General features: G+C 75.2%; 6 protein-coding genes across 9 annotated transcripts; all 6 read right to left on the bottom strand.

Annotated features, from left to right (window-relative positions):
• Positions 1-371: 371 nt before the first annotated feature.
• On the bottom strand, positions 372-3,482 carry ACADVL (acyl-CoA dehydrogenase very long chain; the record flags this gene model as incomplete). The annotated part of the gene is given in 11 exon segments (XM_074857758.1): positions 372-570; positions 636-761; positions 838-967; positions 1,034-1,141; positions 1,144-1,177; positions 1,760-1,894; positions 1,997-2,061; positions 2,140-2,213; positions 2,302-2,376; positions 2,884-2,923; positions 3,339-3,482. Coding segments are annotated over 10 exon segments (957 nt in total), but the record flags the coding sequence as incomplete, so codon positions are not given.
• Positions 3,483-3,828: 346 nt separating this feature from the next.
• Positions 3,829-8,011, bottom strand: PHF23 (PHD finger protein 23). Its single transcript, XM_074857763.1, has 5 exons — positions 7,903-8,011; positions 7,025-7,056; positions 6,696-6,788; positions 5,375-5,975; positions 3,829-4,854 (listed from the first exon to the last, which is right to left on the bottom strand). The coding sequence occupies exons 1-5, from the start codon at positions 7,922-7,924 to the stop codon at positions 4,643-4,645; spliced, it is 960 nt and encodes a 319-aa protein (XP_074713864.1). The 5' UTR covers positions 7,925-8,011; the 3' UTR covers positions 3,829-4,642.
• Positions 8,012-8,163: 152 nt separating this feature from the next.
• On the bottom strand, positions 8,164-9,369 carry GABARAP (GABA type A receptor-associated protein). Its single transcript, XM_074857768.1, has 4 exons — positions 9,182-9,369; positions 8,677-8,755; positions 8,481-8,599; positions 8,164-8,312 (listed from the first exon to the last, which is right to left on the bottom strand). The coding sequence occupies exons 1-4, from the start codon at positions 9,269-9,271 to the stop codon at positions 8,247-8,249; spliced, it is 354 nt and encodes a 117-aa protein (XP_074713869.1). The 5' UTR covers positions 9,272-9,369; the 3' UTR covers positions 8,164-8,246.
• Positions 9,370-10,279: 910 nt separating this feature from the next.
• CTDNEP1 (CTD nuclear envelope phosphatase 1) lies at positions 10,280-13,258 on the bottom strand. The gene is made up of 8 exons (XM_074857766.1): positions 13,075-13,258; positions 12,333-12,399; positions 12,021-12,139; positions 11,612-11,683; positions 11,397-11,513; positions 10,863-10,974; positions 10,706-10,790; positions 10,280-10,431 (listed from the first exon to the last, which is right to left on the bottom strand). The coding sequence occupies exons 1-8, from the start codon at positions 13,174-13,176 to the stop codon at positions 10,371-10,373; spliced, it is 735 nt and encodes a 244-aa protein (XP_074713867.1). The 5' UTR covers positions 13,177-13,258; the 3' UTR covers positions 10,280-10,370.
• Positions 13,259-13,885: 627 nt separating this feature from the next.
• Positions 13,886-15,956, bottom strand: ELP5 (elongator acetyltransferase complex subunit 5). 4 transcript variants are annotated; one of them, XM_074857759.1, is made up of 7 exons: positions 15,682-15,956; positions 15,469-15,529; positions 15,310-15,390; positions 14,992-15,209; positions 14,479-14,657; positions 14,171-14,386; positions 13,886-14,085 (listed from the first exon to the last, which is right to left on the bottom strand). In XM_074857759.1, the coding sequence occupies exons 1-7, from the start codon at positions 15,836-15,838 to the stop codon at positions 13,954-13,956; spliced, it is 1,044 nt and encodes a 347-aa protein (XP_074713860.1). In that variant the 5' UTR covers positions 15,839-15,956; the 3' UTR covers positions 13,886-13,953. The 4 variants fall into 4 exon arrangements, with proteins under 4 accessions (XP_074713860.1, XP_074713863.1, XP_074713861.1 ...); XM_074857762.1 differs by having other exon boundaries at positions 15,142-15,209; XM_074857760.1 differs by having other exon boundaries at positions 15,469-15,525; positions 15,682-15,912.
• Positions 15,930-18,423, bottom strand: LOC141938779 (claudin-7-like). Its single transcript, XM_074857767.1, has 4 exons — positions 18,061-18,423; positions 16,773-16,937; positions 16,553-16,637; positions 15,930-16,223 (listed from the first exon to the last, which is right to left on the bottom strand). The coding sequence occupies exons 1-4, from the start codon at positions 18,281-18,283 to the stop codon at positions 16,055-16,057; spliced, it is 642 nt and encodes a 213-aa protein (XP_074713868.1). The 5' UTR covers positions 18,284-18,423; the 3' UTR covers positions 15,930-16,054.
• Positions 18,424-18,881: the final 458 nt, after the last annotated feature.

Genomic DNA, 18,881 nt, shown 5'->3' with positions numbered 1-18,881 from the left:
GGGTCTGAGGGTTTCCAACAGTTTTTTTGGGGGTCCTGGGGGGGTCCCAGCTGGGTTTTGGGGGTGCTGGAGGGGTGTGGGGGGGGTCCCAGGGTGGTTTTGGGGTCCCAGGGTGGTCCCAGGGTGGTTTTGGGGGTGCTGGGGGGGTCCTGCAGTGGTTTTGGGGGTCCCAGGGTGGTTTTGGGGGTCCTGGGGTGGCTCTGGGGTGCAGGGGGTGTGGGGGGTGCCAGGGCGGTCCTGGGGTGCGGGGGGTGTAGGGGGGTCCCGGGGTGGCTCTGGGCTGTGGGGGTGGTGGGGGGGTCCCGGGGCGGCTCTGGGTGCGGGGGGTGGGGGGGGGTGCCGGGGCAGTCCCGGGGTGCGGGGGTACTCACGGCCTTGGCCAGGACCCCCCGCATGGTGCCGGCCATGGCCGCGGCCATCCCGAAGCGGCCGTTGTTGAGGATGTTCATGGCCACCTTGAAGCCCCCCCCGGGCGCCCCCAGGACGTTCTCGGCGGGGACCCGCACCCCCTCGAAGTGCACCTCGGCCGTGTTCGACGCCCGGATCCCCATCTTCTTCTCGGGGGCTCCGCTGGGGGGCTCAGGGTCAGGCCGGGGGGTGCCAGCCCCCCCCGCCCCCCCCTCGCCCCCACTCACTGGGTGACCCCCCCGAAGCCGCGCTCCACCACAAACGCCGTCACCTTCTCCCGGGGGGCCCCCGCGCCCTCGTCCCGCAGCGGCGTCTTGGCGAACACCGTGAAGATCTCGGCCAGGCCGCCGTTGCTGGGGGGGGCAGAGGGGGGCGTGAGGGGGGGCGGCGCTCAACCCCCCCAGGCCCGGGGAGCCCCCCCGGCCCCACCTGATCCAGGTCTTGGTGCCGTCCAGGGTGTAGAAGGTGCCGCAGGGGCTGGGCCGCGCCCGCGTGCGGATGGAGGCGGCGTCCGAGCCGCTGCCCGGCTCCGTCAGGCAGAAAGCCGCCACCGCCTCCCCTGGGGGGGAAGGGGGGGTCAGGGGGGCCCCGGCTCCCCCCACCCCCCCCCGGGGCCGTCCCGTACCGGTGGCCAGGCGGGGCAGGTACTTCTGCTTCTGGGCGGGGGTCCCGTAGAGCAGCAGCCCCTTGAAGCCGATGGACTGGTGGGCGCCCAGCGTGATGCCCACGCCAGGTCGTGCTCGCCCACGATCTGCACCAGCCGCGCGTACTGGGGGGGGGGACACGGTCAGGGGGGGCTGCGGGGGGCTGGGGAGGGGGCCTGGGCATGGGGGGGCGAGGTGGGGGCTTGGGAGGGATGGGGGGGGGGTCCAAGGGCAGAGAGGGTCTGCGGGGGGGCTGAAGGGGGTCCCGAGGAGGGGGGGGGGGGCTCAAGGGGTTTGGGGGGGGCAGGGGTACAAAGGGTCTTGTGGGGGGGCTGAAGGGGGTCCCTGAGGAGGAGGGAGGGGGGCTCAAGGGGTTTGGGGGGGCAGGGGTAGAAAGGGTCTTTGTGGGGGGGCTGAAGGGGGTCCCCGAGGAGGGGGGACGCAGGGAGGTTGGGGTTATCGGAAGGGGGGTCCCTAAGGTCAAAGGGGGCTCAGGGGGGCTGAAGGGGGTCCCAAGGAGAAGGGGGGGGCCCAAGGGGGTTGGGGGAGGGATGGAGGGGGGACCCAGGCGCAGAGGGGGTCTTTGGGGGGGCTGAAGGGGGTCGCCAAGGGGATGAAAAGGTAAGTAGGGGCTTGGGGTGGGGTCCCCAGGGGTCAGGGGGGCTGATGAGGGGGCTCAGGGGGTCCCCAAGGGGTCCCCCCCTCACCTGGGTGTTGGAGAGCCCCAGCCCCCCCATCTCGGGGGGCACCTGCAGCCCGAAGGCCCCCAACTCCTTCAGCCCCTGCAGCGTCGCCTCCTCCACCTGCTCCAGCGCATCGTTACGGGCCGGGTCGTTCACCTCCTGGGGGGGGACGGGGGGGTCAGGGACCCCAGACCGCCCCCTCCCCAGCCCCTGGATGCCTGGGAAAGGGGTGCACCCCTGCCCCCAACCCCCCCTTCGCACCTTGAAGAAGCGGGTGACGGGTCCCACCAGCTCCTGCAGCGTCTGCTCCTGCTCCTCGCTCAGCGCTGCCGCGGGGGGGCCCGTTAGCTGGGGGGGAGTAAAGGGCTGGGCCCCCCCCCCCCATAATTTCGGGGTGCCCCCACCTGAGGGGTACGGGAAGACCTGCTCCGTGTTCAGCCGCCCCAGGAACATCCCCCACGGCGAAGGACTTGGACTCCTGGGGGGGGTGGGGAGATATTGGGGGGCAGCCGGGTCACCCCTCCCCCCCCCGAGCGCCAGATGCCCCCCCCGACCCCCAAACTCACCTCCAGGGCGGGGGGGGCCTTGGGGGGGGCAGCAGCCGCCGCCGCCACCGTGGCTCCGGTTTTGTGCAGCACGGCCTGTGGAGGGGGGGAGAGCACCCCAAAACCCCCCAAACCCCCCAAAACTCTCCGTGTCCCCCCCCTAAACCCCCACCCTCCGCACAACCCCCCCAACGCCCCTCGGGCCCTCCCCAGACTCCGGGGGAGAGCACCCCAAAACCCCCAAACCCCCCAAAACTCTCCGTGTCCCCCCCCTAAACCCCCACCCTCCGCACAACCCCCCCAACGCCCCTCGGGCCCTCCCCAGACTCCCCCCAACCATCCCCGTACCCCCAACCCCCCCCCCAAACCTGCCCCTGTACCCCCAACCCCCCCCGGCCCCCCACATCAACCCACCCCCCCCCGAACAACCCAGAACAACCCAAAACACCCCAAAACAACCCAAAACACCCCCCCCACCCCCCCCCCCGCCCGTCACCTTTCCCCCAGTTTCCAGCTCACGCCCTTTGCCCCAGTTCTGACGTCACGGGCCGGGGGGGGGTGTGGCGGGTTTTGGGGGGAATCGCGGGTTTTGGGGGTCCCTACCTCGGCCTCATGCGTGCTCTGCAGCCGGACCCCGCCGAGCCTGGGGATGGGGGGGGGGGGGGGGTGTCACAGCGGCCCCCCCGGGACCCCCCAAACCCCGGGGTCCCCTCACCCCCCTCCCCCCCCCGAGTCTCGGGACTCCCCGGGGCCCCCAAACCGCGGGGCCCCCCCAGTCCCCCAACACCTCCCCCACACGCACTGGGGGGTCCCCCAAGACCTGAGACCCCCCCCCGATTCCGCTTCCCCCCCCCCCCCCCCCAATTCCAAGCGCCGGGATCCCCAAAACTCCGCCCCCCCCGGCCCCGGGACGCCCTGAGCCCTCACGGTGTCCCGTGTCCCCCCCCCGCCGCTCCCCCAACTCCCGGGACCCTCCGAAACTCCCCGAATTCTCCCCAAACTCCGCACAGCCCGGCCCCGCCCCCGGGGCCCCCCCGACCCCCCGTCCCGGGGCTCACCGCGGCGGGGCCCGGCGGAGCAGGCGCAGCCCCAGCCCGGCCGCTCCCCTCATGGCGCCGCCGCCCGCCGGTGTCCCGGGTCCGTCCCGGTGTCCCCGGGTCCCCCGCCCCGCCCGCCCCTCCCCGACAAGGTCACGGGCCGGGGCGGGGCGGCCCCGCGCGGGGCACGCTGGGAAGGGGAGTGAAGGGCCGCGCGTGCCCCGGTATGCAAATGTATGCAAATGAACCGGCGAGCACGGCCCCGCCCACTCCCGGGACGCCGCCGCCGCCGCCTCCGCCCCGCCGTAAGATGGCGCCCGCGCCCGGCTGGGGCCGAGCCAAAATGGCGCCCGTCGCCATGGTGACTCCCGCCCACGGGGGGGGCGCCGCGCGCAGGGGGCGTGTCCGGGACACCCACACTTGGGGGATTAACGCCCGTTTTGGGGGATTAACGCCCGTTTTGGGGGATTCCCGCGGGCGAGGAGCCGACAGAGGGACACTGACCCCCCCGTACGAAGCCGCGGCGCCGTTTATTTACAGGGGGGGCTGCAGCCCCCCCGCCAACTCCAAAATATTATTCTTAAAACAAAGGGGGGGGGATCCCCAAAACCCCTCCCAGCCCCCTCGGGGGGCACTGGGACAGGCCGGCCCGTTTTGGGGGTGCCCCCCACAGATGCTCCCAGCACCCCCAAACTAAGGGGGGGAAGGGCAGGGCGCCCCCCCCAGGAAAAAGCGGGGTGTGGGCAAATAAAAGTTTAAAAAAATAACACACATGAAAAAACCGCTTCCCCCCTCTATTTACAGCCCGACTGTACACGGGGGGGCCCCCCCAGACCTGCCCTGGGGCCGGGCCCCCCCACTGCTGGGCCGAGGGTCCCCCAAAGCCCCTGAGTCTCGGGACCCCCGGGGGGGGGGGGGGGGCAGGGGGAGGGACCCCCAAACCTCCCCCCAGGGCCCCCCCATCTCCCCTATCCTGAGGGGGAGTGGGCCCCCCAAATCTGCTCGGGGGGGGAGGGTCCCCCCAAACCTCGTGACCTGGTTAAGGGACCCCCGAGCCCCCGTTCCCGGGGGGGGGATCCCCCCAAACCGCCTCTATCCTGGGGGGGGAGGGTCCCCCCAAACACCCCGTTATCGGGGGGGGGGATGAGGCTCCCCCAAACCTCCCTTATCGCGGGGTACGAGACCCCCGCGCCCCCATCGCGGGGGGGATCCCCCAAACCCCCCCGAGTCCCGTCCCTGAGGCCCCCCCACCCCCCCGTCCCCCCCCAGGGCTGCGCGGCCGGGGCAGGGGCGGGGGGCGCCTCACCCCCCCGGGTCGGGGGGCGTCAGGGGTCCCCCCCGGGGCGGGGGGCGGCGGGGGGGGCGCGGCGGGGCCCCTCGCGGCACTTCTGGCAGTAGAAGACGTCGGGGACGTTGTTCTTCTTGACGCGGGCGCACGACAGGTGGATCCAGGTCCCGCACTGGCTGCACTCGATCATCGGCCGCCCCGCGAACGGCTTCTGGCAGTAGCACGTGATCAGGTCCCACGAGTCGTCGCCTGGGGGCGCAGAGCGGGGGTCGGGGGGGCCCAAAGGGGAGGGGGCCCCCGGACCAGCCCTGGGGGGGTCAGGGGGCGGGAGGGGGCGCTGGGGGGGTCAGGGGACCCCAGAACCATCCCTGGGGGAGGTCAGGGGTGCTGGGGGGGGCACTGGGGGGGTCAGGGGACCCCAGAACCATCCGTGGGGGGGGTCAGGGGGCAGGAGGGGGCGCTGGGGGGGTCAGGGGACCCCAGGACCATCCCTGGGGGGGGTCAGGGGTGCTGAGGGTCACTGGGGGGGCTCAGGGGGACCCCAGAACCATCCCCAGATCACCTGGTGATGGGGTGGGGTTCTCAGGGGCGCTGGGGGGGTCGGGGGTCCCCAGAAGGGGAGGTGCTGGGGGACTCGGATCACCCGGTGATGGGGTGGGGGGGCAGGGAGACCCCAAAAGCGGGAAATCGGGGGGACCCTGGGCCTGGGGTGGCCGGGGAGGGGGTGGAGGATGCGGGGGGGGGCGCTGGGTCCCCCCCCCCCACTCACCCGACTCCACCATGATGTCCTCGTCCATCACCCGCATCTCCCCCTCGCTGGAGCTGCCGTCCCCGTCCCCGTCCCGGCTGGTCTCGGTGCTGCCCCCCTCCTTCCCCCCCCCCCCCAGTTTGCCCCCCGCCGCTTCCCGGGGCTCGGCCCCCGCCTCGGGGGGCGCCGGGGGGGCCGGGGGGGACGCGGGCTCCTCCTCCGAGTCCGTGTCGCTGGGGGAGCCCTTGGCCCCCTCCCGCTCCCCCTTCTTCCACCGCCGCTTCTTGCTCTTCTTGATGCGGGCGCGGGGCTCCCCCCGGCCCCCCCGGGGCCCCCCCGGTTCCCCCCGACGGCTGCGCCGCTCCCGCCGCCGGGGGGTCGCGGGGGGGGCGCCGGGGGGGGGCGGCAGGTCGAAGAGGGAGTCCTTGAGGCGCATCTTGTCGAGCAGCGCGCTCTCGGGGGGCGCCAGGCGGCCCAGCCCCCGCTTCTTGGAGGACTTGGCCTTGCGCACGAAGGTCTCGATGGTCCGGAGGGCGGCGGGGGCCGAGCCCCAGCCCTCCCCCCCCTCGGCGCGGCCCGGCCCCAGCGGGGAGCTGGGCCCCGAGGACGGCCAGCCGCTCTCCTGGGGGGGGGCCCGGGGGGTCAGGGGGGCCCCACCGCCCCGGGGGGCGCCCCACGCCCCCGTTCCCGTCCCCTCCATCTGCCCCCCCGCGGCGGGGCTGCCCCGCACCCCCCCGGCCCCACAAACCCACATCCCGATGGGCCCTGACCCCCCCCAGTCCCGGGGCTGCCCCAGAGCCCCCTGGACCCCGAGACCATCCTAAGGGGTGGCCCCAACCCCCCCATGCTGTGGGGGTACCCCAGACCCCCCCTAATACCCCCCCAATACCCCCCCACCCCAAGGGCTGCTCCAGCCCCCCCCGGCCCCTGTTCCCCCGTTCCGGGGGTCCCCGAACCCCCATTTCCCCCCCCCCACGGCCGGACTCCATCTCCCGTCGCCCCCCCAGCTCCGCCCCAAAAATGGCGCCGCCGCGCGGTGCACGCCGGGACTCGTAGTCCCCAGGGCGGTGGATTGAGGCGGCGCCTACAACTCCCGGCAACCCCCGCGGCAGCGCGGGGCACGCCGGGAGCTGTAGGCGCCGCCGCAAGATGGGGCCGGGGCGGCGGCGGCGGCGGCGGGGCCGGGGGGGGGGCCCGGGCGGGGCGGGAGGCCCCGGGGGCGCCGGGCAACGGGGCAGCTCCAGCCCCGGGCCCCCCGCGACCACCAACACCCCCGGCCGGTGCCTCCCAGCGCTCCCCCCCCACCGCCCCCCCCCGGTGCCTCCCGGTGCCCGGGGCTCACCTCGGCAGCCGCCGGGATGTACCCGGCGTAGGCCAGGACGAAGCTGCAGAACTTGTTAAAGTCCTCGATCGTCCGGCGGCGCTTCTCGGGGGGCTGGGGGGGGCGGGGGGCCCGTCAGCACCGGAACCCCCCCCGGCCCCGTTACCCCCCCCCCCCGGTACCGGCCCCGCGGGTTGAGGCGCGGCGGGAGGAGCCCGGCGCCGCTCCCGCCTGCGCGAGCCTCCGCGGGGGGGGGGGGGGCGGGGGGTGGCTCCCGGGCCACGGGGATCCCCCCTCCCCCCTCCCGGTTCGCTCCCGGTAATCCCCGGTCGCCCCCCCTCCCCCCTCACCTGCGTCTCCACCTTCAGGCTCGGGAGCGGGTCTGTGAAGGGGGGAGGGGGGAGGGGGGGGGTCACACCGGGACCGGCGGCACCGCGAGCCCCGGGGAGGGTACCGAGGGGATTCCCGACCCACCACCCGGAGCGGCCCCCCCCGGTACCGGGGACTCAGGGCGCGGCCGCCCCGGTGCCGGGACCGTTTGCCCCTCCCCCCCCACACGTCGCCGCCGCCCTCCGGTCCCGCCGCCCCCCCCCCGTTCCCCTCCCCCGCCGCCCCCCCCCGGGCACGCTCCAGTTCCCCTCCCCCCGCCCGTGTGCGCCCCGACTCCCCGGTGCCGGTCCCGGTGCTCCGCAACCCCCCCCCGGTCCCTGCTCCCCCCCCATCGCCCAGTCCCGGGACCCCGCTCCCGGCCACGCTTCTCCCCCCCCCGGACCGGCGCTCCCGTTCCCCCCGGTGTCCCGGTTCTCCCCGGTAGCCCCCCTCAGTACTCTCGGTGCTCCGGTTCCCCCCCACCGCCCCAGCGCTCCCGCTTCCGCCACTCTCGGTCCTGCACCTCCCCCCTCCCGGTACCGGCACTCCCGCTCCCCCCGCCCCCCCCGTACCGCCACTCTCGGTGCTCCGTCTGCTCCCCCCCCTCTCGCCGCTCCGGTCCCCCCGGTGCCGGCACTCCCGGTGCTGCGGCTCCCCCCGCGCCGTGCCGCCCCCCCCCCCCCGGTACCGGCACTCCCGGTGCTCCGGTTTCCCCCGGTGCCGCGGCTCCGGGTGTTCAAGCTCCCGTCCGCTCCCGCCGCTCCCGCTCCCCCCTCGTGGCCCCCCGGTACCGGCGCTCCCTCTTCCCCCCCCCCCCCCGGTGCTCCGGCCCGGACCCGCCCGCCCACCCCCCCGGTACCTTCGGGGCCGGGCTCGGCCATGGCGGCGGCCCCGCGGCGGGGTCGGGCCCCGGCTCCGTCCGTCGCTCCCGTCCGGTGCCGCCTCGCTCGGCACCGCCCCCGCCCCGCCCCGCCCCGCCCCCGCCCGCCAGGCCCCGCCCCCCGCGCACTGCGCATGCGCCGGCCCCGGGCCCGCCGCGGGGCACGCCGGGAGTTGTAGTCCCGCCCCCCCCCCCCCCCCCCGCCGCCCCCCCCAGCACAAAGGAGTCCCGAGGCCGCTCGGCGGCTCCGTCGCGTTTATTGAGGGCGAGACCGCGGGGCCGCGGGGGGCCGGGGGGGGCGGCGGGGGGGGCCCGGGGGGGGCTCAGGCCCCGTAGACGCTCTCGTCGCTGTAGGCGATGTACAGGAAGAAATCCTCCTCGTGGTGCTCCTGGGGGGGCACGGGGGGGTCAGGGGGGTCCCAGCAGCGCCCCCCCGACACCCCCAGCACCGATTTACCCCCCCACCCACCCGCACCCCAACCAGGGCCCCCCCCCCCGCATACACCCCCCCCTCCCTTTCCCCCCTCCCCGCCCCGGGGCCCCCCCGGCCCCCCCACCTGGTAGAGCTGCCCCATGGTGGCGCTGGTGGGGGGGATGACGTTGTTGACGAAGAAGAATAACGCGTCCTCGGCCCGCAGGTGGATCCGCTTCCGGATCAGGAAGTAGAACTGGCCCACTGCGGGGGGGGCACGGTGAGGGGGGGGCCAAGGGACCCCCCACTCCCCCGCCCCCCAGCTCCCCCGCCCCCCCCACCTGTCAGGTCCGAGGGCACCAGGTACTTCTTCTTGTCCAGGTCCCCGATTCGGGCCTTCGGCGCCTTCTCCACGATGACCTGGGGGGGGCGCGGGGGGGTGATTGCGGGGGGACCCCCCGGGATGGGGGGTGCGGGCCCGCAGACACCCCCGGGGGGGCGGGGCGGGGGGTCCCGCGGTGCTGCCACTCGGGGAGGCCCCGAGGGGGTCCCGGATGTCCGGGGCGGGCGGTTGGCTCGGGTGGGGGCGGGGGGTCGCCGGGACGGGGCGGGACGCCCCGGTAAAGGCACGGACGCGCCGCCGGGGGGGGGGTGAGGCAGGGACGCCAGGGCGCCTCGACGCGGGGGGGGGGGTCCCGGGGGGAGTCTCCGGGGCGTCGCCCAGCGGTGCCGGCGGGTCCCAGCGGCGTCCCGAGGGGGTCCCCAGGCGGCCCCGGGGGGTTCGCGAGGATCCGCGGGCGGCCCCGGCGCGCACCGGAGGGTCCCCCGGGGGTCCCCGGCGCTCACCGGGACGCGGTCCGGGTACTTCTTGCGGATCTTCTCGCCCTCGCAGCGGCGCTTCTCGAACGGGTGCTCCTCCTTGTACAGGAACTTCATGGCCGGGCCGGGACCGGGGCCGGGACCGGGACCGGGCCGGGACCGGAGGGTGCGTGCGCGGCGCACGGATACGGCCCCTCCCCCGCTTCCCGGTGCGGCCCCGCCCCCGCCGCCACGCCAACAGCGCAGCGCGCGCGCCCCACGCAATCGGCGTAGCGGCCGCCGCCCCGCGGCCACGGGTACGGGGGCGCACGCGCCTGCGCAAACGGCGCAGCGCATGCGCGGTCGGAGCAGCGCCAGCGCAAGTGGCGTAGCGCATGCGCACAAGACCCGCCGCGCTGGACCCCGCGTCGGTATGGAAACGGCGTACGCCCCCCGCCCCTGTTAACGGCGGCTGCGCAGCGGGGGGGTGGGGGCGGTAGAAAGGAGGGGGGGTGGCGCGGAAGCGGGCCGGTAACGGGAGGACCGAGGGAGAAACGGAAAGAACCGGGCGGTGGCGCTGCGGAGGGATCCACGGCGGTGCTGCGGCCGTCATGTGACTGACGTCACCGCCCGAGGGTGCTGAGTCACGTGGCGGGCGGGGTCGGGAGGTAAACAGTGGCGTCACGTGACCGCCGCCGGCGGAGCCGGGAGGGGGCGGGGCCAGCGCTGGGCCACGGAGCGGACCACGGGGGCGACACGCAGGGACACACACACACCCCCCCCCCCAGGAGGGTCGGGGGGGGCCCAAAACCCCCCCATGAGCAGCTGGGGAGGGGACACGCACACACGGCACAGAGAGGGCGGAGACGCCGCGGGTGGGACCCAGGTCTTTTAAAAAGAAAAATGGCGGGGCCGGCAGCGCCCGTCTGTCCGTGTCCGTCCGTCCGTCTGCGGGGGGGGGGGGGGTGGCAGCCCCCCGCGCCCCCCAGCCCAGCACCGCAGTCGGGGATGTGGCTCCGTGCTCCCCCCTCCCCGCCGAGGGGGAGAAGCTCCGTGTGTGTCCCCCGGGGCGCAGAGTCCGTTCCTCGGGGGGTGCGGGGGATCCCCACGGCGCTGGCACAGTCTCTCGTGGGGGGGGGGGGGGTGTCCCCACGGCGCTGGCTCTGTCTGTCGTGGGGGGCCCGGGGGGGTCCCTGTCCCGGCAGCGCTGGGGGGACGGTGTCGGGCGGGGCTGCCGTCACCACAGCCGGTGCTGGTGCAGGTTGCGGCTCAGGACGGAGCGGACGTCGGCTGTGAACCTGGCGGGGGGCAGAGCGGGATGAGACCCCCACACAGCTCCCTGGGCCCCCCAGACCAGCCAGACCCCAACATCAGGGTGCTCAGGACCACACTGCCCCCCCAGGACACCCCACAGCCTGCCGTGCCCCCCCGAGGCCCTGCTGTGAACCCCCAGGATGTGACCCAGACCCTGCTGTGCCCCTCAGGACTCCCCCTAAACTTCAGTCTGCCCCCCCAGACCCCACTGTGCCCCCCCAGACACCCCCCAGACCCCCCCGGCCCCCCCTGTCTCACCTCAAGGCATCCAGCATGGGCAGCAGGTTGAGCAGGGCCGTGTCGCTGGGGTCGCTGAACCAGGACTTGATGGGGATGGCGTTATCTGGGGGCAGAGGGGGGGTCGGTGAGGGGCTGGGGGGGCTGCAGGGGGCCGCGGGGGCGGGGGGGGCCGTACCGGGGTGGCTGCGGTAGGCGCCGGGGGAGTTGTCGAGGATGACGATGCTGGACAGGTCGCTGTGCACCACCGACAGGTCCTTGATGTAACTGCCCAGCTCCAGCGTGCAGTGCTGGGGGCGGGGCAGCGTCAGACCACGCCCCCTTGGCCCCGCCCACCGGGACAAGGCCCCACCCACACCATGGCCACACCCCGGGGTGCAGCTCTGCCCCTCGGGGCCCTGCCCCCCCCGCAGTGGCCCCACCCTCTGCCATCACCCACACCCCCACACTGGCTCCACCCCAGCCCTGACCCCACCCCCACTCACCTCCTGCCCTTGGCCCCGCCCCTCTCCATGCTCCACCCCTCAAGCTCCGCCCCACTCCAAACACCACCCTGTCACTCAAGCTCTGCTCTTAGCCCCGCCCCATAAACCCCACCCCTTCCCCACCCAAACCCCACCCCCTTGCCCCAAGCCCCGCCCCTCCCCACCCAAGCCCCTCCCTGCCCCAGCCCCGCCCCTTCCTCGCCCAAGCCCCGCCCCGCCCCGCCCACCTGGCGGTAGTAGCGCCGGTTGAGGATGCTGCGGTTGTTGTCCAGCTTGTCGGCCACGGCGCAGCCGTAGATCTCCATGCTGGCCGTGAACACCACCAGCTCGTACCACTGGCTCACCTGCGGCGGGGGGCAGCGCCGAGGGTTTGGAGGGTCCCCGTGCCGGAGGGGGGGTTTGGGGGGTCCCCAAAATGGGGGGGGGTTGGGGGGTCACTCACCACCTCCAGGAAGAAATCGACGTGGGGCCGCTTGTGCACGAAGAACCGGACGGGGTGTTTGTCGATGACAACCTGGGGGGGAGGAGGGTGTCAGTGGGACGCCAACACCCCCAGGAACCCCCCACCTCAGGCACCAGGAGCCTCGGCTGCACCCCAGCACCTGGGACCCCCAAATTCTGCGCCCAGCACCCCTGAACTCTGCCCCCACCCCCCCAAACTCTTTGCCTGGGGACCCCAGATTCTACCCCAGGGCCCCCAAAGTCTGTTCCTTGGGGACCCCCCACCTTGGGCTGCAGAAGCCTCAGCTGCACCCCAGCACCTGGGACCCCAAAATTCTGCCTCTGGACCCCAAGGTCCTGCTCCCAGCACCCCTAAACTCCACCCCGGGGACCGCCAGCCCCCCCCCGACCTTGAGGATGAAGTCTGGGGGGGTCCCCGGGCGCACGGTGGGCCGCAGCACGCCGTCGTGGTGGGAGTGGATCAGGGTCTCGTCCAGGTCCAAGACAAGGATCTTCCTCTTCACCTGGTCTGGGGGGGGGGCAGGTAAAGGGGTGTCAGGGGGTCCCCCTCAAATCCCCCCCCACTCCGGGGGGGGCCTCGTGACCCCCTCCAAGCCCCAACACATCACGTCGCTCTCCCTCCTCCTCACAACCCCCATTTCAGGGCTCTCCATGCTCCCCCCCCCCCCCCCCAGTTTGGGGGCTCCCCCCACACAACTTACTGAGGCGGTTGCGGGAGACGGGGGAGAGGGGCAGGACGTCGTATCGCACCGTCTGGTACTGGATCACCTGCCAGGACAGGAGGGGGGACTGTCACAGCCGCGGGGGACCCCTGAAGTGGGGGGACAGACCCCCAAATCCCCCCCCAGCCCCGCGGGGGAGGGCAACGGGGCTGTTGTGGGGCGTCCTACCCCCCACGATGCCCAGAATAGAACCCAGACGGCCGCCCCCCCCCCACACGTCACCGTGTCCTGGCAGCGTCCCCTCTGCCGTCACCGCTGGGCACAGGACAGTGGCCGCTGGCACCGAGCCCCGGGGGGGGCCAGCATGTGCCCCCCCCGGGCTAAATTAAACCTCTCACCTGCCGCTCCTCATCAGCGCCCCCCCCCCGCCGCCCGGACGCCTGGGTCCCCCCTAACGCACCCCCAAACCCCCGAGGGACGGGGGGGGCCGCGGTCGCCCGGCGTGGCCCCGGTTTGGGGACACGGAGGAGCCCCCAAAGCCCCCCGCGGGCTGGGGACCCCCCCACGGGCAACCCCAGCACCCCCCAAGGCGGAGGAACGGGAGGGCCCCGCTGGGGAAACTGAGGCACGGACAGAGCCCCCCCCCCCCCCCCCCCCCGGCCCCGGAGGAAGCAGCGGGATGCGGAACCCCCCCAGCCGGGCCCGCCCCCGCCAGAGCCCCGGTACGGCCGGTGCCCGCCCCCCGGTACTCACGGTGCGGCCCCCCGGCCCCGGTACTCACGGTGCGGACCTGCCGGCGCAGCATGTAGAGGAGGAAGCTCCAGAGTTTGGTGGCGAACGCCACGAAGGTGCGGAGCCCCAGCAGGCACTGGGTCCGCATCATCCCGGCCCCGGCCCCGCCGCCGCCCCCCGCCCGGCCCAGCTCCGCCAGCTTCGCGCCCCCCGCGCCGGGGGCGGCGGCGGCCCCAGCCCCGGGCCGGCCCCGGGACCCCCGGCCCCGCTGCGGCCGCCGCCCCGGGGGAAGGCGGCGCCGGAGGCGCGGGGGAGGCGGCTCCGGGGGGAGCGACGGCTCCGGGGGGAGCGGCGGCCCCGAAGGCCCGGAGGAGGGAGCGGCGGCGGCCCCGGAGGTGCGGGGGAGGCGGTCCCGGGGAAGGGCCCCCAGCGGTCCCCGGCCGCGGCGGGTCGGTCGAGCTCGGCCGTTACCGGCGGGCGCCCCCGGCCGCCGCCATCGCGCTCCCGCCCGGCCCCTCCCGCCGCGCTCGCCGCCGCGGGGTCACTTCCGGCCGAGCACTTCCGGGGCGCGGGCGCGGCGCCAAGGCCGGCCGCGAGGGGCGGCCCCCAGTGCGCCTGCGCGGGGCGGGGCCTGGCTGGGGGGCGGGGCCTGGCTGGGGGCGGGGCGGGGAATCCCTGAAGGGCGTGGCCCGTGCGAGGCGTGTGGCCTCTCCGCGCCAGCGCCCGCCCCGGGTCCCTGAGTCCACTCTCCCGCTCACGGCGGGACCCTCCGGGGGGGGCGCCGGGCGTCCGGGCGCCTCCCCCCCAAAACTGGGGGATTCCCCCGCCCCCAGGGACCCCTCACAGTGATCACGCGGAGGTGGGCGAGATAGAAACAGCTTTATTGGGGTCCTGAGGTTTGTGTAGGTCCTGCAGTAACCCCTGGTGTTTATGTAGGTCCTACAATAACCCTGGGGGGGGTCACACGTCCAGGTCGTCGTCGGGATCCTCGGGGTCCTCGTCCTCGGGGGGCTCCGGGGCGCAGACGATGGTCCCGGGTGTCTGGAGGAGGGTTGATCTCCTGGGGGGGGGCGGTGGTTACTGGGGAGACTGGTCCTGACTGGGAGCCAGGGCTGGGAGGGGGCTGGGCCCCCCCCCCCACTCACCTGGGGGGGCTGAGCTGGTACGGGGGGGGCACGGCCGCCCGTGCCGCCCGCTCGGCCGCTGACAGCCGCAGGCGGAAGGTGAGGGGGTGTGGGGGGGCCCGACCCCCCGAATCCCCGGGGGGGGGTCTCCCCTCCTCCTCCTCCTCCTGCAGCGCGGGGGGGGGGCACCCCCAGGGAGCGCAGGGAACCGTCGGGCAGGAGGGTGAAGCTCTCATCCTGGGGGGGGAGGGAGATGTTTGGGGGGGCCCAGGGGCGCCCCGATTCGGGGCACCGTGACCCCATGGGTGCCCCCACCTCCCCACACCCACCTGCTGCCTGACCCCCCCCCTGCGGGGGCGGCTGAGCACACTGACGACTCGGGGGGTGCCTGGGTCGGGGGGGGGCCCCCCCAGGGTGAGCTGGGTGCTGGCCAGGGCCCCCAGCGCCCGCAGCAGCCCGGGGGGGTGCAGGTCCCCGTGCAGCAGCGCCAGCAGGCGGGAGGGGCGGGCTGGGGGGGGGCACGGGCGTCTGGGGGGGCCCGCACCCCAATCTGGGGGAGCCCCTGCACCCCGAGCCCCAGTTGTACCCCAACCCCATGGGGACCCCAGTGTCTGCCCCCCCCCCCCCCAATTGTGGGTGTCCCCGTGCCCCAACCCCATGGGGACCCCAATGCCTGAAGCCCCCCCCACCCCAATCTCGGGGTGACTCCCTGCACCCCAACCCCCTGGGGACCCCCTGTCACCCCAATTGCCCCCCCCCAACCCCGTGGGGACCCCGGTGTCTGTGCTCCCCACCCCCATCCCGCTGTCAGGGCCCCCCCCAAGGGGTCCCGCTGTCCTGACCGGTGTTGGGGGCCCCCCCCAGCAGAGCCGCCAGGGCCTGGCAGAGGCGGGGGGGGGGCAGGCGCAGCAGCAGCCAGCTGAGCGAGTCCAACACCAGCGTCAGGGGCCCCCCCGGGGGGAGCCCCCCCGCCAGCAGCCCCCCGAAATCACCCGCCCGCAGGTCGGGGTCCGGCCCGCTCCAGCCCAGAGGGTCCGTGAAGCCGTCGCGGTACAGGAGCCTGGGGAGGGGGGTCGGGGGGGTCAGGGGGGGTCAGGGGGCTGTGGGGGTGCGGGGGGGTCTCGGGGGGCCATGGGGTGCCCGCGAGGGGTCCCACTCACCGCTGCTTCACCGCGGGGCTCAGCCCGGCCTCGAACTGCTCCCGGGGGACGTCGAAGAGGAGGACGAGGACGCGCTCGGCCCTGGGGGGGGGTTGGTGAGCCGGGGGGGGGTGTGGGGGGGTCTGAGCCCCCCCCCAGCCCCCTTCCCCCAGCCCCCACCTCTGCACGGCGGCGGTGGCGAAGGCGCGGAGGAGGCTGCGGCCCTCGCAGGCGGCGCTGTCTGGGGGGGGGGACAGGGGTGAGCCCCAGGTGACCCACAGCCCCCCCGGGCACCCCCCGGCCCCCAGGACCAGCCCCAGGGCCCCCCCCGCGGCTCCACGGTACCCCAGAGCCCCGCGCCCCCCCCCCAACCAGCCCCCGGCCCCCCCGCACCCCGCACGAGGACCAGCCCCCCCGCGCCGCCGGCCACCAGCGCCTCCAGCATCGCGTCCCGGCGCCTCCCGATGACGGCACCGTACGGCCGTGGGCGCCGCCATATCCAGACGGGCGCCTCCCGATGCCGACACCGTACGGCGGCGGGCGCCGCCATGTTGGGACGGGGCAAGGCGGGTGAGTGTCGGGGAACCCCTCAGCAGCGTGGGGGGGGGAGCCCAGGGACCAAACGCGGCCGGAAAAGAGTTAAAACACACAAAAAACTTTATTTCGTACAAAACCACTCGCTAGAATCCGCGGGGACCCGCGGGCGGGGTACCCCAAGCCGTGGGTAGGGGCAGGGCCCCGGGGCGGGGGGGCCCAGCGCGGCCCCTCACACGTACTCGCGGCTGGCGGGGCCGCGGGGGGCGTCGGGCCCTTTGCTGCGGGGGTACCCCCGGGCGCGGCCCCCCCGCGGGCAGGAGCAGGCCAGCATGGCCCCCCCCAGCAGGGCCAGCGCGGCCCCCGCCCAGCCCAGGAAGATGGCGGGGCCGAGCTCAAACCTGGAGGGGGGACACAGCCGGGGGTGAGGGACCCCCAACCTCCCCCACAGCCCCCAAACCCCCCCACAGCCCCCTGCCAGCCCCAACCCCCCCCACAGCCCCCCCAAACCTTCCCCACAGCCTCCCCCAACCACCCCCCACAGCCCCCTGCCAGCCCCACACCCCCCAACCCCCCCCAGCCCCCAAACCCTCTCCACAGCCCCCCCAAACCCTTCCCACAACCCCCTCCCAGCCCCACAGCCCCCCAAACCCCCCCACAGCCCCCCCAAACCCTCCCCACAGCCCCCCCCAAACCCTGCCCCACACCCCCCCACCCCAACCCCCCTCACTTGTAGTTGACGGGGACCGTGGGGTCGTAGAAGTTGGTGATGACGCGGTGGCCGTACCAGGAGCAGGCGACCAGCCCCGCCAGCCCTGGGGGGGGCACCCGTCAGCCCCCCAATCCCCCTCCACCCCCCGACAGGGGGTCCCCAAGAGTGGGTAGGGACCCTGAAATGGGGATGGGGGGTCCCCAAGGGGCGGGGGGAGGGTTCTGGGGGTCCCGCTCACCTGAGAGGAGGAAGAGGCCGCCGCCCGCAGCCGCCACACCGGCCTTGCGCCGGGGGTCGTCGTCCCCGCAGCGGGTGCACTTCATCCCCGCCACCGCCAGCCCCAGGGCCAGCGGGCCCAGCACCCCCGCCACCACCATCAGCGCCCGCGTGGCCTGCAGGTACCCTGGGGGCACGGGGGGTCGGCGGGGTCACGGTGGGGTCAGAAGGTCACGGCAAGGTCACCCCCCCCCATCCTGCCCGGACAGGGGGGGGTGATGGGTTTATGGCCCCCGTCTGTCACCTGGTTTAGACTTTGGCCTTGTCACGGGCAGGGACGGGCAGGGGACAGGCAGGGACCCGCGCCCCGCCCTGGCACCCGGGGTTTGGGGGGGGGGGACACCGGGGGGGCCCCAGGGGTGAAGCAGGGGTCCCTCAGACACCTGGGTGTCCCCCCCAGACGCCTGGGTCCCCCCCGGGGGGGCTAGAGGTGACATCGGGGTGACCCGGACACCCGCGTTCCCTGGCGCCACCCCGGCGCCCCGCGGGGCGGGGAGGGGGGGACTTTGGACCCATCCCCGGGGGGGGGACACCCCGCCGCGCCCCAACGGCTGCTCCCGCCCGTGACTCAGGGCCCCCCCCAGGGACGGGAGTTTCAGCGAAACCAGAGGCAGCACCCGGACACCCGGGTTATGGGGGGGGGCAGGGAGGGTCTGGATGCCTGGGACCCCCCGAAGCAGGGGGGGGGGCAGGGTTTGGGCCCCCCCCCGTCCCAGCAAGATGCGTGGGTCCCCTCTGGGGGGGTCCCAAGGCTGGGGGAACCCCCACACCCCGGGGGGGGACCCCACTGACCCCTGCGGTTGGGCGGTGGGGTTTGGGGTGACCCCTGCTTCCCCCCCCCGCCCCCATCCTGGGGTCCCCGGCATCCAGGAGCTGCCCCTCCCCCCGCTGGCTTGGCCACAACCCCCCGGGGGGGGTGGGGGGGACCCCAGGTCTAGGGGGGGGCGCAGGGAGGGGGCGCAGACCCCGACCCCCGCTGTGGTTCCCGGTTTGGGGGTCAGGACCCGCCATGACCTCCTCCCCCCGCCCCCTCCCTGCGCCCCCCCAACCCCCCCACCCCCGGGACACCCCATCGCCCCCCCACGCCCCTCCCAGCCCCCCAACGCCTCCCCCAGCCCCACGGACCGGGCAGGGCCAGGATGGAGTCGCAGCTCTTGCACTGGAGCTGCCCCCTCGCCCCCATGTCCCCCACTGCCCCCCATGTCCCCCTACCCCCCGCCCCCCCCCCCGCCCCCCCCCAGCCCCCTCACCGGGCAGGGCCAGGATGGAGTCGTAGCTCTTGCACTGCAGCTGCCCCGTGCTCTGGCTGGCGCAGCTCATCCAGAGCCCCTGGGCCGTGGCCACGGCCGTGATGATGGTGTCCCCGGCGAAGGAGTACGTCTGCCACTGCGGCAGCACCGCCGCCGCCACCAGCGCCCCCCACCCCGCCAGCGCCACCCCCAGGCCCAGCAGCTGCAGCCCCCCATGCGCCATCGCCCCCGGCCACCGGTGCTCGGCCGCCCCGGGAGGACCCTATGGACGGCCCCGCGGACCCTACAGACCCCGCGGAGACCCTACGGATCGTGTGGAGACCCTACGGATCGTGTGGAGACCCTACAGACCCCGCGGAGACCCTACAGGCCCCCTATAGACACCCTACAGACAGCGAGTAAAGAGCCTGCAAACAGCCTCAGAGGAGCCCAGAGGTGTCACACCCCCCCTATAGACAGCCGCAGCGACACCTATCGCTGGCCTCAGGAGACCCCCCAGCCCCCTGCAGGGACCCCCCAGAGCCCGTTGGAGCCGCAGAGGCCCTGGAGTGGCCCCGCAGGTGCCGAGAGCAGGAGCCGCACAGAGAGGTGAGAGCGTAGAGAGCGGACAGGCCGCAGAGCCCCTCTAGGGCCCCTCTAGAGGCAGAGCCCCCCCCAGCCCCGCAGAGCCCCCCCCCAGCAGGGACCCCCTGCCCCTGTAGCCCCCACAGCCCCTGTAGGTGCCGCGGCAGCGCCCCCCGCGCGTGGGGCCCGCAGGTGCCCACACCTGTATATGGGGTCCGGCCCCCGGGGCGGGGCGGGTGACGTGTGGGGTGGGACAG

This window comes from Strix uralensis, unplaced genomic scaffold, assembly GCF_047716275.1.
Source record: "Strix uralensis isolate ZFMK-TIS-50842 unplaced genomic scaffold, bStrUra1 scaffold_293, whole genome shotgun sequence".
Classification (NCBI taxonomy): Eukaryota; Metazoa; Chordata; class Aves; order Strigiformes; family Strigidae; genus Strix; species Strix uralensis.
Note: the sequence above shows the minus strand (reverse complement) of the source record. Positions and strands in the feature narration are given on the sequence as shown.